Here is a 21550-nt window from a genome sequence, read left to right on the forward strand (position 1 = left end):
ATTACAGCTCTTGTGACCCTTGGCGAGGAAAACCCCTTCAGCAGTATCAGTAACGGGTCGTTCCCAATTTTGCACCAGGTATTTATTGTGTTAAATGGTTGATGTTTCAACAAATACTAAAACCTCTTCTCGCCTGTCGCCACGTCTTGTGTTCGCCCGTCGCGCCATCATCGCCTCGTGGTCGCCACGTCATCGCCGGTTTTTTATGGTATCTTTGTATTTTTTTTTTCTAAGTCCAACACGTATTCCTAAATTCACTCCAATCCGTATTCCAATTTCATGTTTTGCTTATAAATTAATTTCACGTTCTCCAGCTGGATCAACGCGTCGAAGATCGTCGGCGGAAGAGCAATGACATCAGCTACGAATCTTCTGCATCCTATGACGACAGTCAGCCATTGATTCCCTGCCAGAAACATCAGCAGTGGTAAGGAGAATTTCTCATTTTTCATTTATTTTCTATGGGGAAAAGAAAAAAAACAAAAACAAAACAAAAAAAAAAAACAAGTTTTATAGTTCTGTTGTCGTGCAACGTGGCTGTGTATGTTGTGATGCACGCTTTTCGATTTAGATAAAAATGGTGGAATTTTCCATGTTTGTTTTGTTCTTTTTGTAAAAATTTCAAAAATTCCTGTTTTCTTTTTCTGTGTTTCACAAATACACAGCTTTGTCTGAACTCTATTTTGTGCGGCGGCAATTGTTTATTTCGACGCTAAATGCGTCATTGCCACCACAGGCAACTGTCAGGTCGGAAAAACGAAAAAGGAAAAAAACGAAGTCTGTTCTGCCAAAAGAACACCTGGGAGAAAAATTAGGGATCTCGATGTACAACTGATGGGGTGATAGAAAAACCTCCGTCTTAGGTATTAGTATTCGGAAAGGCAAGTGGCCTGGCTCTTGGCTTGGACGTTTTGAGCCAGTGAATGGTCAGGAAACAAAAAGGAGGCTTGCTTTTTTTTCCCAAGTCTAAACCCTATTCCTAAATTCACTATTAGTAATAGTAGTGTTAAGATATGTGAAATAGCTCAGTGGTAGAGCTAAGGGTTCAGAAGCCGAAGGTCTAGGGTTCAATACTCAGATATGCCAGGCACGTTATTTTTCACAAGAAACGTTTATTTGTTGAAATAACGAAAAATGGCAAAAAAGGAAAAACTTTTTCTTCTTGATGATCGGATGGTCAGTAGTAACCCAGAAATTTTTCTGGGACGACCACGCCGAGCAATATTAACCATCCTGGGATTCGAACCACAGACCTTTCACATTGTAGGACAGCATGCTACCGGTATGCCATAACTGTCCTTACTATCATAGTTTGAGATTTTGATAGCTATGTAGTTATTTGATAAATAAAAAAAAAATGGTACTAGTAGAAAAGTATAATACAAAATATTCCCATTAACTGTTTCCTTAAACAAATGAATTTGTTCTGTATTCAGGTAAATGGGTTAGCAAAATAAACAGGTTGTCAAATTTTCAAACAGACATTGCAAGTTCCAGAATGTTCTTGAATACAAATTGTGGTTTACTCCAAAATAAGCCAACCAAAACAAACCTACATTGAGTTAATCCCAACTCTCTTCAACTTCAGTGGGCAAGGCAGCAAATCTAGGTTTATCGCCGAACAGCGAATTGATTCAATTAGATCTACACGTAAAAAAAACTATCTGGGTCTTAGCTTACCCAGCGCATATCTCGACTAGCAAAACCACCATGAGTAGAAGGGGGGCTAAAGTCGTATCCCATTCCACTCACACCTGAGACCATTGCTTGCATAAATGGCGGTACATTGGCGTTGGACTAAAAAAAATGCGTAGGATTATTAATTACGAACACAAGGGCAGAGAAATATAATTAGATGTCAGACTGGAGTAGGTTCTAACCTTAGTTAACCAAGCCACAAACTTTCCAGCGTTAAGACCTTATTGATTTTCTAACATTTCCAACGCGGCCCATTCGACCAACACGATGAACATACTCTTCAATATCAGTTGGCTCGTCATCATTTACGACATAGTTTACGCCGACAATATCTAGGAAAAACAAGACAAACATCAAATACGCAAAAAAACGAACGCAGAACCCATAAAGTATTACCTAGACCACGAGCGAGAATATTCCTAATACCATTTTTGACGTCACGAAGCGCTTGCTCACGCTGACTCTGAAGACGATCACCATGGATGCTGGTAGACTAGACAATTAAAGTTAATACGCTTTGCCCAATTCCAACAGTTTTGATTCTTACTTGTAAATTGTTATTGCACAAGACTCCAGCGACGAAAACCCCCGTCTTTTTGCTGTCGACAAAAACGATAGTCTTGGAATCACCGAGATCTTGTAAAACTTCGATCAGCTTAGCTCTTATCTCTTTTCGAGCACTGGAAAAACAGCTGTTCAACAGCCGGATTGGTGCCACCGACAATGCCTGTTTTGACGAATATGTAGTCTTCCATGTAAGTCGCAGCCAGCGCTTGTACTTCATCTGGGAATGTAGCCGAAAACATACAAATACGATGGATTCCCTACAGAGCAACAAATAGTATCACATCAGTTAAACCTCATGCTCAAAAGCCATCGAGAACATACTTTCGTTGGATGGTTGACAATTTTTTCAACACTGGGGCCGATACCCATATCAATCTTTCGATCAGCTTCGTCCAAAATTTAAAACCTGACACCCGTGAAGTCAAATACTCCACGGTCGCGACAAGAGTATTGCACCTAGCTTGAAGATTTGACCACTGATGGCTCGTGACAGCTCCTCCATATATAATCACAGACTTTAATACAGAATTGTAGGAGAATTTACATGCATCGCGGTGAATTTGAATGGCCAATTCACGAGTGGGTGCGACAATTACAACTTCTGGCTTTTGACCCATGGCATGAGACGTACCAGCAACACCTTGTTCAACAATATGCTCAAAACCGGTACCAAGTACGCCGCCTGCATGATAAAATTTTAGATGACTTAATCAACGAATAACACAAAGGGTTTGTTGAGTATCTTAGATGCAAATGGACCCTTAAGTAGTCGTAATTACCGGCGTGCCCACTCAAAATTACTTCTACTTCAACTTACCCAGTTCATACCGAACAATTTGAATCAAGTCAGTACGAGGGGATCAAGGTTTCAAAATACACACAGCATTAATTAACTGGATTACCGTTTTGCCGCAGCCCGTGACAGCACAAGCAATTATATCTCTTTTGGCAAGAATTCTGAACAGGTGTTGGTTTTATGTAGCCAGAATTTTTAATGTTTTGAAGTAGTTGGCGCAGGCCAGCTCCTTCGAATGGTGTTACATATTGAGGTACATCTTTTACTGTAACCTAAAGCAAACCTAATAGATATTTTTAAATCATAAAATATAGTTTTGAGAAATGGCTTACCTGAAGGATGAATTTATCAAAATTCCTAAAGCGTTCTCCACAGATGATGCCCTTACACAGCCAGGGTTTTAAGACGACAAATTCCGAAATACACATTTCCCTAGAGTACGATCGATCACTGACAGCTAGAAAAATTCATTTTACAATAAAAAAAATGTTATTTAATTTACCAATCTTTACTCCATTTCTACGTATTCAGATTACATACCTTTTCAGTTCTATTTCTCCAACATCCCGAACAGGAAGCTCACTGATTGACCACTTCCACCAACAATTACTGAAACAAACTACCTTCGACCAATTTGTCCGCGCATTCAAAACCTACACAAAACACAATTATCCCGTTATTACTCACTTTAGAAATTATGTTTGGACCAACAGATACAGAAACATATTACCAGAATGATCTAAGACCAAACATGCAATAAAGTCTCTAACAAAGACCAACAATCTCTGGCGAATGCATCGACCACAATGGCGGCGAAAAATGTGGAATAAATCGTGTACTTCATAAGCAATCGACCACCCCCCCCTTGCAATGTTGCCTAATCGAAAACGAAAAACACATGAATAAATTAATGTAATTAAACGTTAAATAAGAAATAGTAAGAAACTGGAAGCAGCATTCAACTTTGACTATTACCTGAGATATTTAACCAATTCCAACGAGTGTCAATTTTTGTAGATTTTTGAGACAAAATTCCCATGGTTAATTGCGCCATCTAGCACTAGCACAAATATTCAGTGTCGAGCAGGCTAAAGGCGTTCAGTTTCTAGCATAAGGTAATTCCATGTAATATTAAATAATTCCATTGTATAATTGAATAGAAAGGTTACATAGCCAAGCAAAGCATATTAACTATAAGAAAATACAAGTTACAAGACAAAAATATAGCTTATTGCATTAAATTATCTAGCGAATGACATTGCCAATCCTGGTAGAAGAGATTAAGGGGTAGCATTGCGCATCGGCAAGTTGAGTTCAGAGAGAACTAATGGATTCATATGTAAACTTGACAGAGCATGATAATAGTTGGGAGAATTACAAGGTCGGTGAACCACTTAGTTAATGGGACTTTTCTGGACTTGGGATAAATTGTTGAAAGGTGTTACTTTTCTTAAAGTGTACGTATTTGCAAAGTTCAGGAATCCTGTAGTTATAATAGTTTCAGAACATTATAAACAAAATGCAAAATGATGCATTATTACGAATCAGTAATATTCTATGTAGTTGAACGTAAATGTTACCAGTTTATCGTTGTTGACATTTAGCAGCTATTCCAATCAGCTTGCCCATACTGAAGCAAGCGCCGCCAGCGGGAAAAAATAATAACCGACCGGCAGCAACATCTTATCATTTCGTAGGCTAGACGGAATTCAAAAACAATAAGGCTTAATAAACAAAGACACGTAACAATTCTGTTTGCCTCTAAAGAGATGAGGTGCTGTTTGCTGTCATTCATCCTGTGGCAAAAGAAATCTTGCAACTAAAGGTTTATTACATACAGTTCTTACTTTATAAGTTTTGCATCCGGCTAAAGATGTACCCCGTTCTCGAGGGTTCAATCAGGCCAACCGGAAGAACTATCCCTTTCTCGTATAAGTTAGGACTACTATCTTCGCCATACCAGAAGATCATTCTCGAGGTTACTGAGAAACAAATATCTGATTTGAGCAGCAGACCTTGAGACACTTGTACGTTAGACCGACGATATAAAAGGTTGCTTTTCTTACTTTCCAATCAGGATGTGGAGCCTGACTTTGCTAGCCTTCTGTCACATCAGTCTGAAATTAGTCGTTCGTAGAGAACGCTGCAATTCAAGTGGTGGTGAATGGCCCTGTCCGTCTTGTTTGTGGCTTGTGCAGCGTTAATGGTAAGTTTTAAGTTATTTGACATTTCCCAATGTTCGTAAAGCTAAGGCCAATTTTCCGGGTTGAATAAAGTGGCTGCCCATTTATGAGACAACTACTACGCACGATAGCCAAATTTCAGCAACGGTCGGGCAATTGAGTAGCAATTCAAGCAAAGGTGGTCCAGCAGGAAATAGTGTTGAAGGACATCGTGTTACGCCCATGCCCAAGCATCGCTTTTCTTCCATGTTGTCTGCATCCAAAAAGCTGATAAAAGCCGGCACGTGTTCTCTTCCAGAAGACCCGTCTGTTGACTTGGCACTGGACCATTCTGCCACCAACTTACCGGTTACTAAAATCATTTCGATACCAGTAACAGACTTTTCTTGTCTTGATCGCCAACCGGGATACTACGCAGATAACGATCGCCAAGCATCTTGTAAGGTATGTGAGCTATATAGTATCGTTTCAAGGATTGTTCTGAATGTCCTATCGTTTGGGTTTCCAGATCTTCCATTATTGTAATGGAGATGATTCTATCTTGTCCTTCATATGCCCAACATGCACGTTATTTCACGAAGAAAAGCAACTCTGCGACTACTGGTACAATGTTGATTGTAAACGATGAATAAGCTTCCAGGTGGCTACATACAACCTGTCACCAAATATAACCATTTACTATGTCCTCATTCCCCCCATATTTGAACTAATAATACATTTAATTGTACCTTAACAAAACCGATGACTTGTTGGCATTAACTCCAACCACTAACTCGCTAACAGACGATGTGTACGAATCCAGTTTCTGCGTAGAACAAAACTTGATTCTGATTATATTTCGGGTTATGTATTATTGCGTACGTAAAAGACTACAACTGCTTATAGACTTGTACCATTGAGATCAGATTTGTAGCAGCAATGCTGTACCAGCTAGAACCCATTTAGAAGGCTTGTCTCTCGTTTTCAACTGGAAATTCCAAATGTAAGTTTCAGCTCTCTGTTGGGTATGATATACCGGGCACTCATATGTTCCTCGAATGTCCAGTTTATCTTGCGTGACAGCCTGAAAATCAATTATTTTTAAATAAGAATTTCACCAGGTAAGAATACTAGGCTGCGTACCTTTACGTAAATTACGGGCATAGGTGGATGCAGCTCTTTTAATCTAGCCTCAGCTAACACTCCCAAGTTAGAATCCCATCGTGCACCTTCCAAAAACAATCCGTGAATATAAACTCCTTCACGTGGGGCGGATCTGTTTAAAGAAAAATTGGCTTCAATTTCAAGTCCAATATCCAAGAGAACGAAAAAAGGGCGTACGAAATTTCCTCGCGCGTTTTCTTAGTCACTTCCACAGCCAAAGCCATCCGATCGAGGGGCAATTCCGCTCTTCTAGCAGCTGTCTGCATGACTGCAGTCAAGAAAGCTTGCGGACTGAAAAATCCTCCAAGCCATACCGATGGTGGTGTCTAAATGTGGGTTAGATATCAATGTTGGTATTTATTAAGGAATCAATATAAAAATACTTGGAAATCGACGAGCCAAATGTCTAGCTCTTTATGTCTTTGCTGTAAATCGGTAATCCAGGCCGTTAGAGGCAACATTGATGGATAGGCCAACTTAGCCCATCGTACCGGAACTTGATCAAGGTAGAGCGATGAAGACATATCTTCCATATCCTCGGTCAGGGACAGTTCACCCTAGGGTTTAAATAAGAGGATTATTATTGTCCAAAGAATTCGGAAAATCAAATATACCTTTAACCCCTTGTCGAGTTCTCGAAGGGACCTCTTGGCCTCAATCAAAAGTCCATTAACTCTTTCACATTCTTGTACAATGACTACCATAAACGGCGTTTTTTCTTCCAATCGGCTACAAATTTCAACCAAAGGGAATTCGTCTGGCAATTTTTCGAGTATTTCATCCAAGATTTGCTTCACTCGATCGTCTTTGCTCAAGACGGCACCTCCACTTAAACCCGCGCCCTGTCGGGGCTGCAAACCGAGCAGTTCCCGACATAACATTCCAGCGCTACGAGTCAAAATACCAATTTCCGCATTCGGATGAAGGCCGTACAGATAGGTGGATTCTGGTGGGAGGGATTCGTCGATGTAGCGCTGATAGCCACTGTAATCTCTGTTGGGAGGAGCTGGAAAGTTTGGAGCCAATAGTAATTCTCCTTCCAGCAAGTCTGGCTGTAACAGTTCTTCCAAATAGGCCCGGGTCAAGCGCCGATCCCAGTCATCTGTTACATGACCGCCGTACATGATCTCTCCAAGGAGATAACGCAAGTCTTCCCACGGGACTCGGCCTGAATTCCCGCTGCTCTCGATGTAATTTAACAATACATTGACACTGATGGTCAAATCACCGGCAGAGAACGGGTATGTTCTGTTCCAGCCTTGGGCCCCGAAATGCCGACGCTCCGTCACTACGGCGTGGAAGTAGCAGAGAGTGAAAAGGAGTGTCTTGAATTCGGCTTCTCGAGAACATTGCTCCAGCGCTTCCTGGTCGAAATGATCAAGCGCCATGTGTAAATTGGCTTTGATACCACGAGGCGGCTCGCTAGTCAATTTAATGCACGACTCCAGTAAACCCTATAATAAAAAGACGTCATTTTTAGAAAGAAGAATACAATTTTTAGGGACGTACTTGAGGCACGACGCTTGCTGATTTCGTGGCAGGTGGTTGAACGCTAAGAAAAACTCTGTACTCTGGATGAGCATTCACGCCGAAGCGTTCAAGAAGGCGTTCCAATGTCGGCAGCCATTTCTTCACTAGATGTATATTCTAAAATTTAAAAAAATAAATCTATTAATAGAACAATGCAACATAATCTGGAATTTACCTGGAGAATGACCCAATGACCGTGCTCGGATGATTTCTTTAATACATTCTCTGCATTGCCTTCTTGACCTTGTCCCAAACTGACGAGATGGAGAAGTCCATTATCGGCCGTACGGCCCATCTTCCTAGCGATTTGTTCCACTTCGAGTAAAGGATTCACACCAGTGGAAAGGATAAAACATAGAGGAGTGGTGGGCGACATCTCGGCCACGCATTGTGACAGTTCGACGGTAAGGGATTCGACGTAACGCGATCCCAACTTTTCTTCGATAAAGAGACGCAAAGCGTGAGACAGTCGGTCGGGTCTCAGGGCTCTTAACACGCAGAGGCGTTGTAGAGCTGATCGCGTTTTCCAGTCCTGTGGAAGTCGTTCTCTTTCAGGGAATTCAGACTCGATAATTTTGCGCCATCTTTTGGAGGATGATTCAATGTCTCGATCCAAGTGCCGGAATTCATCCGTTGACGACAAACCTATTGATTTTGTTTTTAAATTTTCAATGTAATATTTAAATACGTTTGTTTATACTTTTGACAACGCTCCAAGTTGCGGGGGTGAGATAATCGACTGGACTGCCGGAAACGTTGAGACCAGAAACAACGGGGAAACGAAGGAAAAAGTCCACGTCAACTGGGTCCACATCGCCTGATGCTATAAGAATCTGGAACGTTTGCTGGACAGTATAAACCAGTCGATCCTGCTCAAACAGTCCCCTGGCCACGTACTGAAACAGAGCGTAGGTAATTGAGTCAACCAGGTGAGTAACTCGAACGGCCACGTCAGATGAAGCCGTTGCTTTTGCCAACGCCCTAAAGAAATCAAAATTATGAATATTTAATTGATATACGACAATTAAATTCTTACCGCTGGAAGACCCCAATGAAGGATTTCAAAGAAAACTGGTAGATGGGATTTAATTGTCGAAGATCACCGATGATGAAAAAGAGAAGCGAGGCTCTAGAAGCGGCAGGACGGTACAACTCACGGAATTCGTTGACGGCCTGTGCCGTTTGAGCCGCTTCAGCTGCTCGTTGAGTAATATCGTTGGCGGTAGCTTTAGTTTGTTCCAGAGAATCAACTAATTGCGAATCGGCCAGGAAAGCACCCTGGGCTTTAGACAGACGGAGAAGGAGATCGTCCTCAAGAGCTTTCAAAGCGATTTTGAAATCGTTTTCTTGTTTGACCAACTCGGCTCGTGAGTTTTCCAGGTCGGGTCTTTCAGCTCTCACTACTTCGGCCAGCAGCTGTTCTTCAAGTCCGTCACGAGTAACCGTAAAGTTTAATAGAGTAGCTTGCGCTTGTAACTCAGGTCGGAAATGCGGATTAGCCAGTTTGGAATGAATAATAAGCCTGAAATCGGGATGCAGATCAACTTCCTTGCCGTCAATCTTAATTGCTTTGCCTTTCTTGACAAACTGTCGGCTCATCAAGGGATCCAGGGACGCATCCAGCTCTTCATTGACGTTTTCAATTAGAAGGACCTTGCCTTCTCTTAGGCAACGTTCCAACATTTCCTGGAAGCCTTTCAGTCCAAGGGAAGTGATTTGAAGTCGTTCTCCATAATGACCTTTAATCCATTTTAATCCTTGTAATTGGGGATCAATTAACAACGGCCAACGCTCACATGTTGTTAAAATTCCGGCGTTTTCAATGGACATCCGATCGGCTGGAAGTCCTTCGTTGTTCCACGTAGCGATTTGGGCGGCATCTGCTAACAGATTAACAGGATCAAAACTTTCGGACAACAAGACGGGCTTGGTTGCAAGTCCATTCAAAAACGGAATCCAGGCTTTTGTCAGGAGATGAGTCCGGTAACGTTTTGGAAATACACCAGCGTAAGAGACGAAAGCTGTTGTCAGTAGGACATCGCCGGCCATCGTCAATTCATTGCGACGTAGAAATTCCACGGCTTGGAACCATCGAATTTTTTCAGAGGCTAATCCATGAATTAATCGATTAGCTTGAACCAAAGTTCGATTTGTATGTTCTGCTTCTTCTTGGCATTCTCTCTTTTCGGCATTGGCTCTCTCGAATTCGGCAGTTAATTGTTCCAGAGTTGCTTCCAAAGTCCGCACTTTAGCTTTAATAGCGGCTTCTTTCTCCTGCGCAGCAGCCAACTCTGCGTCAGCAGCTTCCAGTGCACGTCGTTTGGGTTCGACATTGCAATACACTTCATAAAAGAGAATAATGTTGATGACCCAAGAGCAGAGACCAGCAGCTGCTGAAGATTTGGACGAGATAAATTCAGGGTCGAATTCTGGATTGTCCAGATATGGATGAATCGCCCGAATGATATCCGGATGGATGTGCTCCTTGTCGTAATTGATCAACGAATCAAGAAACTGATCAACTCGTCCCATCATTATCTTTGATGACCTCCATGATCGATCTTTTGGAATTTTACCTATAATATCGTTCATTAATAGGAATCCTCACAAACGAAAACAAATTAAATACCTTGTGGGGATAGAAGAACTAGGACGGCCGCTGTAACATTAGTAACAGCAAGTGGAGGTGAACTGAACGATTTGAGCTCAGTTAGATTAGCTTTATTGAGAGTATTGAGTGCTTCTTGAGCAGCTACTAGCGCTGGTTCAGCTCGAACTAAATCTTCCTCGCATTCACGTTGTCTTTGAGCTACTTCGATGGCCATAGCAGCAACGCGTTTCTCTTCCGCATCAGCAAGCAATTTTTCTTTACTGACTTTTTCAGTTTCAATGCGTACCACATTAATAAGACGATCAGCTTCTTCAGTTTTCTTTAATAATTCAACTTCTTGAACAGCTAGCACTTCTTTTAAATCATCAACTTGCAACGCAGCCACTCTTAAACGATCCAATCCATTTTCCAATCGTCCAATTTTGGCTTGTAGCAAAGAAGTTTGCCGGTCGAGAAGACGGACAAACAATTGCAATTGTTCCAAAAATGATTTAGGTGTTGTATAGGCGTAACGTCCTTCTGTTTGCAGCATTGACCGACAGGTGTCGCTGACACTCGAATGAACAAACGCCATAAATTGGGAAGCAGAATCGACGAATCCATCCGGCAACTAGAACAATAAATTGATTAGATATGGCCTTAATTAAAAATATAATTCACACTTACCGGCACTGTAATGCTAGACAGGTATTTATGGGAGACTGAAAGTAAAGCTTCGTGCGGCCACGGTAAGAAGCAATCGATGGCCATACTGGCCAATAATGCGGGGAATCGTTGCGTTCTCAAACGCAGGGTCGATCCAACGGGCGAACAGCAAAGAATGATGTGCAAATGACGCCGCACTTGTTCCAGGAAGAAACGCCAACACAAATCTCTCGAGTCCATCAATCCCAGCGCTTTCACTTCATTTCGAACAGCTTGGACGACGTTGTCAATCTCATCATCTGAGAATAGGCCGGGAATTTCTCCAGCAGCTAAGAAATCATGGATAGGACCCAATAGAGTTTCATCCACCAATTGTGCATCAGTGACTAACAAGACGGTTGGCAGTTTTTTAAGTCCAGCTTTAAGGCAAAGAGCGGACAAATCAGTCCGTAATTCAGGAATGCCATAACCGGGCCGAATTTGTAATTGCGTCACATCATATCCAGCAACGGAAGCTGCTAGACGTGCTAAACTCTGCTTTCCGCTTCCACCAACACCAACGAGAAGGGCGTGTCCTCTCGGCAATTCAAGAATCCGATTGATCCTGCAAACATGTGAAATAGCATCTTCGAAAAGGACAAGTTCCATGACAGGATTCAACTCGTTGTAAGCTGCTAGAGCTTGCTGTAGAATACCATTGAGAGAGGTATAGCCTTCGGCCTCTCCGTATTTGGCGTCGCCCAATCCGCGTGAGAAATGGCAAAAGAGAAGAGGCGTTCGCATAACACTGGCTTCGTCTACATCGGCCAAAGCGGCGCAGCAAGATTCCAGCGCTTGATCCGAAGCCGATTGTCGATCGAAACATTTCTTGACCGTATCCACAAGCGCTTTCTTAAAGAGTTCCGCATCTTTGTCATCATTAAGTCGGTCGCCATAAACGCGGTGGGCTTCATGCGCCCAAAGACGGACAAGCGACAAACTCGTCTGCACCGTTTCGGGTGTACTGAGGAGCAAGCCTTTGAAGAGAGCAGACAGGTCGCGCAAATTGAAACCATAAAGAAACTTGTTGGCAGTCGCTTGGAAAATCAAACAGAGTCGTTGATGGAGAGTCATCGAAGCGACGACCAAAGCCGGAACGAGATTGAGTAAATTGGGTGCGAATCGTTGCACCGGATTGCCAAAATGACGGGTAAGCCACGAGCCGAACATGAGCTCTTGAGTTTCGTTGCTCGGTGTGCTGACAGCAAATGTTAAGAAATGGCGATGAAGACGAGAGTCGATGGTAAACGTTCCAGCTGTCGGGTTCATGCAAGCAATGTACTGGACATTCTTGATCTCTTTTGGAACCAATTTAATTCGATCGTACCTAATTAAGTAATTGTTTTCAGAAAAATATGTTAATTTAATAGATAATAAAAGTTACCAATGACCGTAGCTGAGATGTTGTCGTAATAGAGTGTGAGCTTGGGCCGTTCCATAAATATCCATGTGTGGTGCATTGAAATCATCCAAGAAATAAATAATGTGCTTGTTTCCTGGAGGCCCATAACTTCTTCCAGCTTTCTTTTCTAAAGAATTCTCCAACACGCCTTGCAACATCTCAGATGTCATGTAATAATGCATGGGTACTGCCCTGGTGATGTACTCTTCTGGAAGACATCCCAGAGCTTCTTCCACTAACGATGTTTTGCCACAGCCTGAAGCTCCAACCAGCAAAATGGGCTGGCCAGCTCTCATTAATAAATCAAGGAAATACCGCAGACAAGTGGATTGGGCTGTTGGAACCAACGTCGTGTAAATCGGTAGATCAGGATCGGGATCGAATTTAGGAACTCTCTCCGTCCATGGAACTAACGTCTGTAATTCCGTGTCGATGCAGAAATCGAAAACGGTGGGACAACCGGGCGCGATGGGAAATCGAACAGCTTTGAATTCGCTGACCCACCAAGCGCTGAAATCCGCTCGCTGATTTGAGTTGGCGTCGCCCGACAGGGCCGAGCCGAATGCCCAGACGCAGGCAAAGACGAAATAGAGTTCGTAGAGTTCGCGAGGATTTTCAGATGACATGATGGCGGGTGTCAACAAGCAGTCCAGCAGACGACAGAGCATCTGCAAGTGACAGATCTCCGGAATGGGCAATATGGTCCGGAAACGGGTGCGGATGACTTCCAGGCAACTGGGGATGTATTTGTCCATCAAAATTGTCAAATGTTGTCGTTCGCCTTGATGGAGCGCTCCGCCAGGTAAATCGATATCTTCCATCGGTCCAGGATCAGTACCGGATCCTTCTGTTCGTGATTCAATCCAACTTGTAATGTAAGGTGTCCAGCCGAGATCTTGGACGTTCAAATGGACGATTCCAGCTCGAGACACTGACGACGGAGTGGCGCATTTCAAATGAGAAATCTCAAACAGCAAACGCATTTGCGGCGTCAGGGCGATACGTTCATTGCTGGCCAATGTCAGGATTTTGTTGTCGTCCATGAGCGTGTTGAGAGATTCAATCCATCTGAATTTAACGGATGAATATACTTAGTAATTTCATGATTAAAAATATATATTGTACCCAGGATCGATGTCGCCATCGAGAACGATCCATTTAGGTCCAGCGTGTGGTTTGTTGGCGCTTTGTGCGGCTTGTTCTCGAAGAATAGAAGACAAAAGTCCATCCCGCCATTCTCTTGTCGTTGGATTGACAAAGCCAAAAAGCTCATCAGATGTCACTGCCTAACGAAAGCGAAATTACTTCAAGTTAAAGTTTAATTTCTTAAACTAATTTACTTTGGGGTCGATGTCTACGCAGACGGGCCGCAAGCGCATCAGTGCATAAGTCCGTAAAAGTGTCCGCCAAACTTGCGTTTTGCCCGTTCCGGCTCGACCGAGCAAAAAGACGGAATGTCGAACTTGAAGCAATTCGTGTAACTGGACGACTCGAGTGACGAAAATATCTTCCGGTTGTAGTTTCAGATCCAAGGCGGCCTGTCGGATAGTTCTCTCCATCGTAGCATCCGTGATGCGATTCAATTCAACCGAAGGGAAAAGATCGCCCAGCAAAGCCAGAAACACGGGTACATCATCCGAGACCAAACGAGGTAAATTGGCGTCACGAAGGGCACCTGTTAAAATGGCATCATTTAAATTAAATAAGCTCTAAATGAGATGATTGCTAGTACCTAGTAGTAACTGCTCTTCGCTTAGGTTGTGAATCGAGTTGTTACGTTTGGAAGTTCCAGCCAAAACAAGTACAGATTTAATGGCTCTCAATCCCCAATCGTAGTGATCCTGTTTGGATAACAATCGGCAACACAGCGAGTAGTACAGTGTAACCAATTTGCGAGCTAAAGTCCGGGCTTCTAGAAAACCCTCGGCCACCAACATGATCTCGCAAATGAGGTCAGAATCTGGAACAATCATGGCACAAGGTCGGAAGAGTGATTTCAAATTCTCTGGCAACTCTGTTCGTCCAGCATATCCAGGATTCATCGTGACAAACATGCCGACCTACGTTTTAAAGGGTCATTAATGAAGTGCTTTTGATAAGTGAATGATTTAAAATGTACAGTAGGTTGCAGTTGTATTTCCTCTTCCATCATGAAAAAGCGTTCCCTATGTTGGCGAAGGGCGTCGAGAATCGAACGGATTTGGACGGCAACAACTGAGAGGACTTCAACGGAAATACGATTGAACTCGTCAAAGCAACCCCATGCGCCCGTCTGGGCCAATCCTTTGTAAATGTTGCCGCAAGTCTTGTAGTCCATTTGCTCCGAGCAATTGAATACGTAGACCAACATGCCCAGGGCTCGACCAAGATCTTTAGTTGTTTCCGTTTTACCCGTACCGGCAGGGCCAGCTGGAGCGCCGCCCATTGTTAAATGTAAACTCTGCGTCAGCGTAATGTAACAACGATCCGTCAGGGGAGTCACCACAAGTCGCGGGGTATTTCCGAGATATTCGTACCTATACAATTTAAAAAGTATTAAAAATTCAGCTGGTTTTAATGTTTAGTAATAATTTACCAGTAACGAAATTGGGCGTCGCAAATGTTGACAAAGCAGTCCTTTTCTGTGTAATTCCATCTGTTACGAGGAGAAATGTTTAGAAATTGAAAATTTGTTTTCAAGAAAAAACTGGGCACCTGTGGCGAAGCTGCGATTGCCACGCAAAGGCCTGGCTGCTTTCAACTTTATGTTGGACTAGACGAGCGACAACATCTCGTGAGTGAACATCAATAGTACAGAGAGTCATGACCTTCTGTCTGTCATTTGGACTGAGATCAGTACCCAGCAGACCAACGAGTGAATTCAATTGGACAATCTATAATGGTAATATTAATTTTTATGAATTAAAAATGGATTTAATAAAAAACAGACCTGCTTTCTGTGAAGATCTTTCATTGAATTTTCATAACCTTCTTCTAATCTTTGAAAAGCTGCACTGACTTCAGCGTTCCACGCAATCTGAGACGCTGTCAACGTCACTTGGGCTGGAAAGTCCCATATCCAGGCGTCTTTAGTTTTTTCTTCAAGAATAGCCACCGCTTCTTGCAGCAAAAGACGCAAAGAGACGCGCATGGAATCAGCCAGTGCATTCAACCAACCTTCTACTTGACCAACGCATTGAACTGGTTTACAAAGAGGTACGTATTCCCCATCTTTCGACCAAAGTCCCACTGCCTGATACGGTCCTGTACGTTTAAAAATAAAATAATAGAAAGCTTTCACAGAATATTTAAATTAACTTGCCATCTTTTTGGTTGTTTGTGATGGGCTCTAATTTAATGCGAGCCACAGCATCAAATAATTTTGTGAGATGCCTTTGAATCAACTGCGGACTATTGCCGTTGGAGAGAATATCGAGTAAATCGGCCGTAGAAACGAAATAGAAGCGCGGGAAATCGACACGTTTCGATTCGAGATATTGGGCCAGCGCCTTCTCGCAAAGTTGCAGTTGCACGTCGATACGGTGCAAGTCGTCCAGGACGTTGGGACGAGTAGCAACGCTGATGACATTCGGTTTCAGCAGCAACTGGCTGAGCAATTCTTTGAAACTGGCGTTCGTCTCATCGAAACGGTTCGAATCTTCGGGTAATTGTTGACGAATGTCATCCGTGCCCGATCCAGCAAAGATAGACTCCAAATGAGACCAGGATCGCTGGACCTCGCACCACAAGGCCAGCACCTGATCTGCAAGACCCAAACGGCGTTGCCAGTCCAAGACATCGCCCATCAAGTGGGCAACGTACTTGGAGCTCGCCAAAGTCTGCAATTGCACCTGCATTATTTAAATTAGAACCACATTTTCTAAAAGGATAAGATTAGATTTAACCTGATTGTCTTCGAGAGTTGCGATTAACTCATCTGATGCTTTTAATAGAGTCAATCCTGTTCGGGCGTGTTCTTCTTTACCCAATTCCAAGGTGGCCCAGGTAGCCTCAAGTTCTCGCAATGTTTTTTCCATTGACACTTCGCGGACAGCTCGATCGACTACCGATCTCACTTCATCTTCGTAACGATGTAGATCCAACGCCAGTAAATCGGCCAGCGTAGTATCAACTCCGGTTACTAGACTGACTGTGAAATTGTCTCTGGATACACAAGGAAAAATTCAATGTAATTAGATAATATGGTAGAGAACAGATGATGACTTACCTGAGGAACGTTTTACGTTTAGTAGCTTCAATAAGTTGGGTCCAATGACGTTCTCGCACTGCTGGATTTTGTAACTCTGAAATAGCCTAAATAAATCACATAATTATTTAGTACCTTATAAAATGTAGACTATTAAATTTCACCTTTAGGGAAGTCAGGAGATCTCTGACAGAGGCATCGAGTCCAATGTACGCATCCCAAGCTCTCATTTCTTTATCTAGACCGCGAATGTTTTTCGCGAAATGTTTGCACTCGATTTCCATTCTCTCCACATCAATTTCCTTCCAATGTGTCGTCTTCCAATTATCCACACTTGATCTGATAACGTAGGAATAATCCCACAGCTGCTTGATCATCACAGTCTCGCGTCTACAATTTTTCAGGCCTCTGAATTCAGAAACGGGCACTTCAAACAAGGCAGCCCAATTGGATAATTCTTCTAAATATTTCTCCATAGCGCAAATGCGATGATGAATGTGATCCAGCGTCTTGTACGGATCTTCGCAAGAAAACCTTTGCGAATAACAAACAATGTAAAAATGTAGTTAATTATGACTTACGAATCTACCTGAAAAAGTCTTGCCGATGGAATTCATCTCTGAATTGAAGTTGTCTCAATTCAAAAGAACCCAATTTTTTGCGAACAGCTGCGATTTCATTGGCTTGCAATGATGCAACTTGCTGTTTCGCCACACACGCCGATTCTTTAATGTCTTCCCATCTTTCTGGTAAATGCTTCAATTTCAGCAGAATCTCCTCTGATAATTCATTTTCCGATTCTCTGAGTAACGTGGCCGCCTAATGAACGTATTATGGAGATGATTTGCTTAAAAACAAGAAATATTTGAACTCACCTCTTGTAGCGGAGCAAAGAGGGCATCAGTGCCCGACTGCCTGGAACGCACTTCAGCCAAATGACCCATCATACGTAGCAAAGCTTCACGGCCATTATGTGCGTCTCCATTTTCATCTTCTCCCGTACGCCATACCAAACCTTCTTCAGCCTCTTGCAAGAAAGTTTCGAGATCCACGACGCTATCCATGACGTAATTTGTTACATGTTCCAACAAAAGAACTCGCCACGATCTCATGATATTTTTTATGCTCTATATCGAAACAAGAAAAATGAATTTGAATGAACGTAATCTTAAACTTTAATACCTGGAGAGCTGGTTTCACGTTGAGTTTCAATTTGCAACTTTTGCCTACTTTCTCCAGCTCTCTGATGCAATCAGAGGTAACAGTTTTCCACTCTATTAGCTGCTGCAGTTGTTGTCTAAAGTGCGTCAGGGTAGCAGGGCTGGATGGGGCATTGTCATGTATGTATTCGCCCAATAGACAACTGTGATGCAGAAAATTGTGTAAATAAACGTTGGGGTCCGTGTTCCATAGGAACGAATACTGTTCCAGCGATTGGACTGCTTCGGATACGCCCATGACAGCGTTCGACACTGTCGCATTCAGTTCTTGTTGAAGAGCTACAACTGACGTATTAGTGTCCACGTTGGATTGAAATTGAATTTCTTTGCTGAGGGGAATCATCGAACTTGAAATTCTCGCAACACCCGCCATTAAAATAGTGAATTGTTGTATGATGCCACTTGATCCAACTGGCGCATCCGTCCCGTTACTCACAACACATGTTAGAGGTGGTTGGAAGCTGATTCCTTCGGTGGTTATGTTTAATTGAAGCTCATACAAGTTACCCTTGTTACTCATCTCAATGAAATGATGATACGTGTAGGTAATTGCTTTGAGTAAGCCTTCCAATATAATCCCATCAATCATCTCCAGATAAGTGACCCAATCCGTTGGTGGCAGATCTGGCATCATTTGCTGGGCTTCGCCTACAATTAATCCAATTTTCTTCGAAATGGCAGCATATTCGCCATTTTTCTTGTTAAATAATTCAACCAACTGTTCTCCAGATGGTAACATTCCTTCTTGGAACTCGACTATCGGTGTTTTCGACCAACCATTGGCTATGGATTGGACTATTTCAGCAGCAGAAGAGAATTTTTTCATTGCCTGGTGTAGGCGCAGTGTCATCTCTGCCATTATTCGTAATTCATCCGTCACAGTCATGTCTTGACTGCCCCAGGTCCATGACGGGCTTTGAATTTTTGCCACAACATCTACTTTGATGGTGAGGAGACGTGGTTCGAGCAGACGACGTGTTGAAGGTGTCAAAGACGATTCGATGCTGCTGCAACAACTGACAATGATATCGACCAGCTTCATCTTGGTCTTCAGAGAACTGTAAATGGCTGTCCAGGCCTGCCAACTGGGTGGCACAGTTGGTGCGTCTACGATCTGCTGCAACTGGCGACATTCGGTAACCATTCGAGCCATGGTACCTTCTGCTCCACTCTGGACACGTCCTGTGCCTCCCTCAGTGACAGTTAAAAGTGGTCGATGGATGGCGATGCGATTCATACGGGCCGTCCACAGCTCTAGATGTTGATTCATTTTAGTCTGGACAGCTTCTTCAAAAAGCTTGTGCTTCTCTTCTAGGTTTTTCATACCAACAACGTCATTTTCGATTCCAAGACTGTTACACGCGGCCATATGTCCACGAGCTCTTTTACTAATTTGCTGAATCTGACGGACGGAACTCACCAAATCGAGTGACTCTACGGCATTGGGTAGACTTTTAAGATAATCAGAGCACGTAGAAATTTCCTGCATGGCCAGTCCAACAATACGAGGATAGCTTTCCCGGACTTTTTGCATCATGGCCGGCCGATCGAGAAAGCTGCCCAGCAGTTGGATGACGCGGTAGGCATTCAAAGGCGTTGTGGCATCTGCCAGGGCGTTACCAGCAATGGAAATCATTTTCTCTTCTAGAGTAATGACTGAGCGTTGGAATTCGATGGCCACCGTTTCAAACTGATGATTGTCTGGATCCATGCAATCGCCAAACTGGCCACTGACGACCGGTGCTTTAATGTCGCAAAATTGGTTGCAAATATTCTGAACTTGAGCTGTTAAACTACGTCCACCCATTGCGCTCAATTCAACTCGGCTGAGTCGAGAGAATTCTTGAATCAATTGAAAGATTTTGACGATCGTCACTAGACGCTTCTCAAAGATGGTCACCTTCTCAAAAACAATTTGGATGGGTGGATTCCACAGTTCCTTGGCTTCCGATCGACTCAATGTTAATGTGCAGCGTTTTGCTTCACGTAGACGGTTAGTTAAGTTGGGAATATTCTCTCTCTCTTCGTTGTAGAATTGGCGGAAGTGGCCGAAGATGCTGCGAGCGGCCGCAGTCTTTTCCATGGCTTCTTCAATTTCCCAGGTGAAAATTGAGCGCGAGTCGAGAAAGATGCGGCACCGTTCAATCAAAGCGTTTCCGACTTGACGGAGCAAGTTGGCCAACTTGATGGGCTGACGAAAATAAGCGCAAGTGCACCAGACTAGAGAGGCCGTATGCAGCAAAATCCGCAAAGGCTGGGCCATTTCGGTCACATCGGCCGCTTCCAAATTTTCAAGAGGTTTAATGATGGGCTTTAGATGAAGTGATATCTCTTGAGCCTCTGCAAGTGCAGCAATTAATCTTCTTAATAACATTTTGAAAGTGGCCGACTGGGCGCTGCCAATTTCTTCTAGAGTTGCTGCCATCTGGCGGACAACTCCTTCTTTCAATTGTTCAAATATATTTTCTAAATCTTGGCTGCGATTGCGCCAATACAAGACTTCTTCATTAAGAGATGAGCGTTCACTTATACCGCGCTCTTCCGCCTCTAACAAAGGTGTCAGTTGAGTCGTCCACTGCTGAACGCAGCTTTCCATTTCCATCCGGCTAGGTAATTCGGATCTAGATATCCAATATTCATGTAAATAATTTTGGAATTTTTATTTATTTGTTCATACCTTGAGGCACCAGTCCACGGCCAGTACAAAACGGTTTTACCATCAAGAAGACCTCGAGCCCGATTGACCGTTCCGCGGATGTTTCGAGCCTGACGTTCCAATTCCATTGAAACAGCAGATGGCCAAGGTGACTGCGAACTTTGATTCTCTTTTCTCCCTTTCGATGTTTGATCTAACACTGGAGCCACAACCTAAAGTAAGAAACATTCATTACAATCAACAGCAACTTATGTTTTGAGTACAATATTTCAATACATCGTCCAGAAATGTGAGAACTTGTTCCAATGGATGTGGGGCCAGATCGCCAAAGAGAAGAGAACTACGTGGATCCTCTCGATTGACAGGCTCAGCTCGTTTCTTCAGAAAATAAAGCGATTTCATACGAGCAGCTGAACTTCCACCTCCTGTGGTAAGCGTCACTGCAGGATGTTGAGGGCTGTTCAGTGGTGCATTGCTGACGGCCAAAATTCCTGGGCCGCTCTGAGTGAAGATAATAAGTGGTGGCTCCGCATTGTCAAGAAATTCTTGAATAATCTTGCGATATTCTTCAACAGTCAACACTTTGATCCAACGATCAGCCTTTAGACGTAGAGATTTCTGAATGACATGCGAGAGGAATTCCAGTCGGACGTCAGCCGGGGCTTGGGAAGAAGACGCATCCCCACCCAACATGATATCCAATCCTCCCGGTTTTACTGCCATTCTTTAACTACAATTTGCACACAATTTGATTACGACATTGCTCGTGAAAGCAAACTGATTTGAGTGGAACGCTCAGACTGCAAGCGTTGTTGGATCAATTTTACCTGGGTTACGTCGTCCGCACATCACCATAATCGATTTTACGCGTCGT

The 21550-nt window shown here is 43.2% G+C and overlaps 3 protein-coding genes and 1 long non-coding RNA gene across 6 annotated transcripts; 1 reads left to right on the forward strand and 3 right to left on the reverse strand.

The window, feature by feature from the left end:
- Positions 1-1441: 1441 nt before the first annotated feature.
- Positions 1442-3882, reverse strand: LOC130700124 (probable ATP-dependent RNA helicase DDX4). Of its 2 annotated transcripts, none has more exons than XM_057522137.2 (10): positions 3792-3882; positions 3602-3714; positions 3394-3518; positions 3168-3333; positions 2587-2947; positions 2246-2522; positions 2125-2191; positions 1881-2030; positions 1681-1797; positions 1442-1605 (listed from the first exon to the last, which is right to left on the reverse strand). In XM_057522137.2, exons 3-8 carry the CDS (start codon positions 3487-3489, stop codon positions 1912-1914), a joined length of 1086 nt encoding a protein of 361 aa, XP_057378120.1. In that variant the 5' UTR covers positions 3490-3518; positions 3602-3714; positions 3792-3882; the 3' UTR covers positions 1442-1605; positions 1681-1797; positions 1881-1911. The 2 variants fall into 2 exon arrangements, with proteins under 2 accessions (XP_057378120.1, XP_057378119.1); XM_057522136.2 differs by having other exon boundaries at positions 2095-2191.
- A 399-nt stretch (positions 3883-4281) lies between these two features.
- Positions 4282-5346, reverse strand: LOC130700162 (uncharacterized). The gene is made up of 4 exons (XR_009003657.2): positions 5128-5346; positions 4909-5043; positions 4642-4759; positions 4282-4544 (listed from the first exon to the last, which is right to left on the reverse strand). It is a non-coding gene; the product is annotated as an uncharacterized LOC130700162 (long non-coding RNA).
- Positions 5141-6541, forward strand: LOC130700154 (uncharacterized). 2 transcript variants are annotated; one of them, XM_057522177.2, is made up of 4 exons: positions 5141-5267; positions 5338-5688; positions 5753-5926; positions 6532-6541. In XM_057522177.2, exons 1-3 carry the CDS (start codon positions 5226-5228, stop codon positions 5870-5872), a joined length of 513 nt encoding a protein of 170 aa, XP_057378160.1. In that variant the 5' UTR covers positions 5141-5225; the 3' UTR covers positions 5873-5926; positions 6532-6541. The 2 variants fall into 2 exon arrangements, with proteins under 2 accessions (XP_057378160.1, XP_057378161.1); XM_057522178.2 differs by lacking the exon at positions 6532-6541 and having other exon boundaries at positions 5338-5683; positions 5753-5890.
- On the reverse strand, positions 6091-21503 carry LOC130700106 (dynein beta chain, ciliary-like). Its single transcript, XM_059496569.1, is given in 29 exon segments — positions 6091-6307; positions 6367-6499; positions 6565-6713; positions 6771-6944; positions 7002-7841; positions 7897-8034; positions 8093-8562; positions 8618-8898; positions 8954-10493; positions 10547-11138; positions 11195-12539; positions 12597-13395; positions 13453-13682; positions 13740-13900; positions 13955-14289; positions 14347-14674; positions 14734-15130; positions 15190-15249; positions 15309-15487; positions 15544-15842; positions 15895-16444; positions 16499-16757; positions 16822-16907; positions 16965-17334; positions 17390-17619; positions 17676-17927; positions 17983-20641; positions 20698-20888; positions 20953-21503. Coding segments are annotated over 29 exon segments (13656 nt in total). The 5' UTR covers positions 21400-21503; the 3' UTR covers positions 6091-6145.
- Between the last annotated feature and the right edge of the window lie 47 nt (positions 21504-21550).

The sequence above is a fragment of the Daphnia carinata genome, chromosome 8, assembly GCF_022539665.2.
Source record: "Daphnia carinata strain CSIRO-1 chromosome 8, CSIRO_AGI_Dcar_HiC_V3, whole genome shotgun sequence".
NCBI lineage: Eukaryota > Metazoa > Arthropoda > Branchiopoda > Diplostraca > Daphniidae > Daphnia > Daphnia carinata.

Coding starts and splice junctions, on each gene's coding strand:
- LOC130700124 (XM_057522136.2), bottom strand. CDS start 3,489: ATGTGTATTTCGGAATTTGTCGTCTTAAAACCCTGGCTGTGTAAGGGC. Junction 2,523..2,586: donor TTGTCAACCATCCAACGAAA/GTATGTTCTCGA, acceptor GTTGCTCTGTAG/GGAATCCATCGTATTTGTAT. Junction 2,031..2,094: donor TATTCTCGCTCGTGGTCTAG/GTAATACTTTAT, acceptor TGTTTTTCCTAG/ATATTGTCGGCGTAAACTAT.
- LOC130700154 (XM_057522177.2), top strand. CDS start 5,226: ATGGCCCTGTCCGTCTTGTTTGTGGCTTGTGCAGCGTTAATG. Junction 5,268..5,337: donor TGGCTTGTGCAGCGTTAATG/GTAAGTTTTAAG, acceptor GGTTGAATAAAG/TGGCTGCCCATTTATGAGAC. Junction 5,689..5,752: donor ATCGCCAAGCATCTTGTAAG/GTATGTGAGCTA, acceptor TTGGGTTTCCAG/ATCTTCCATTATTGTAATGG.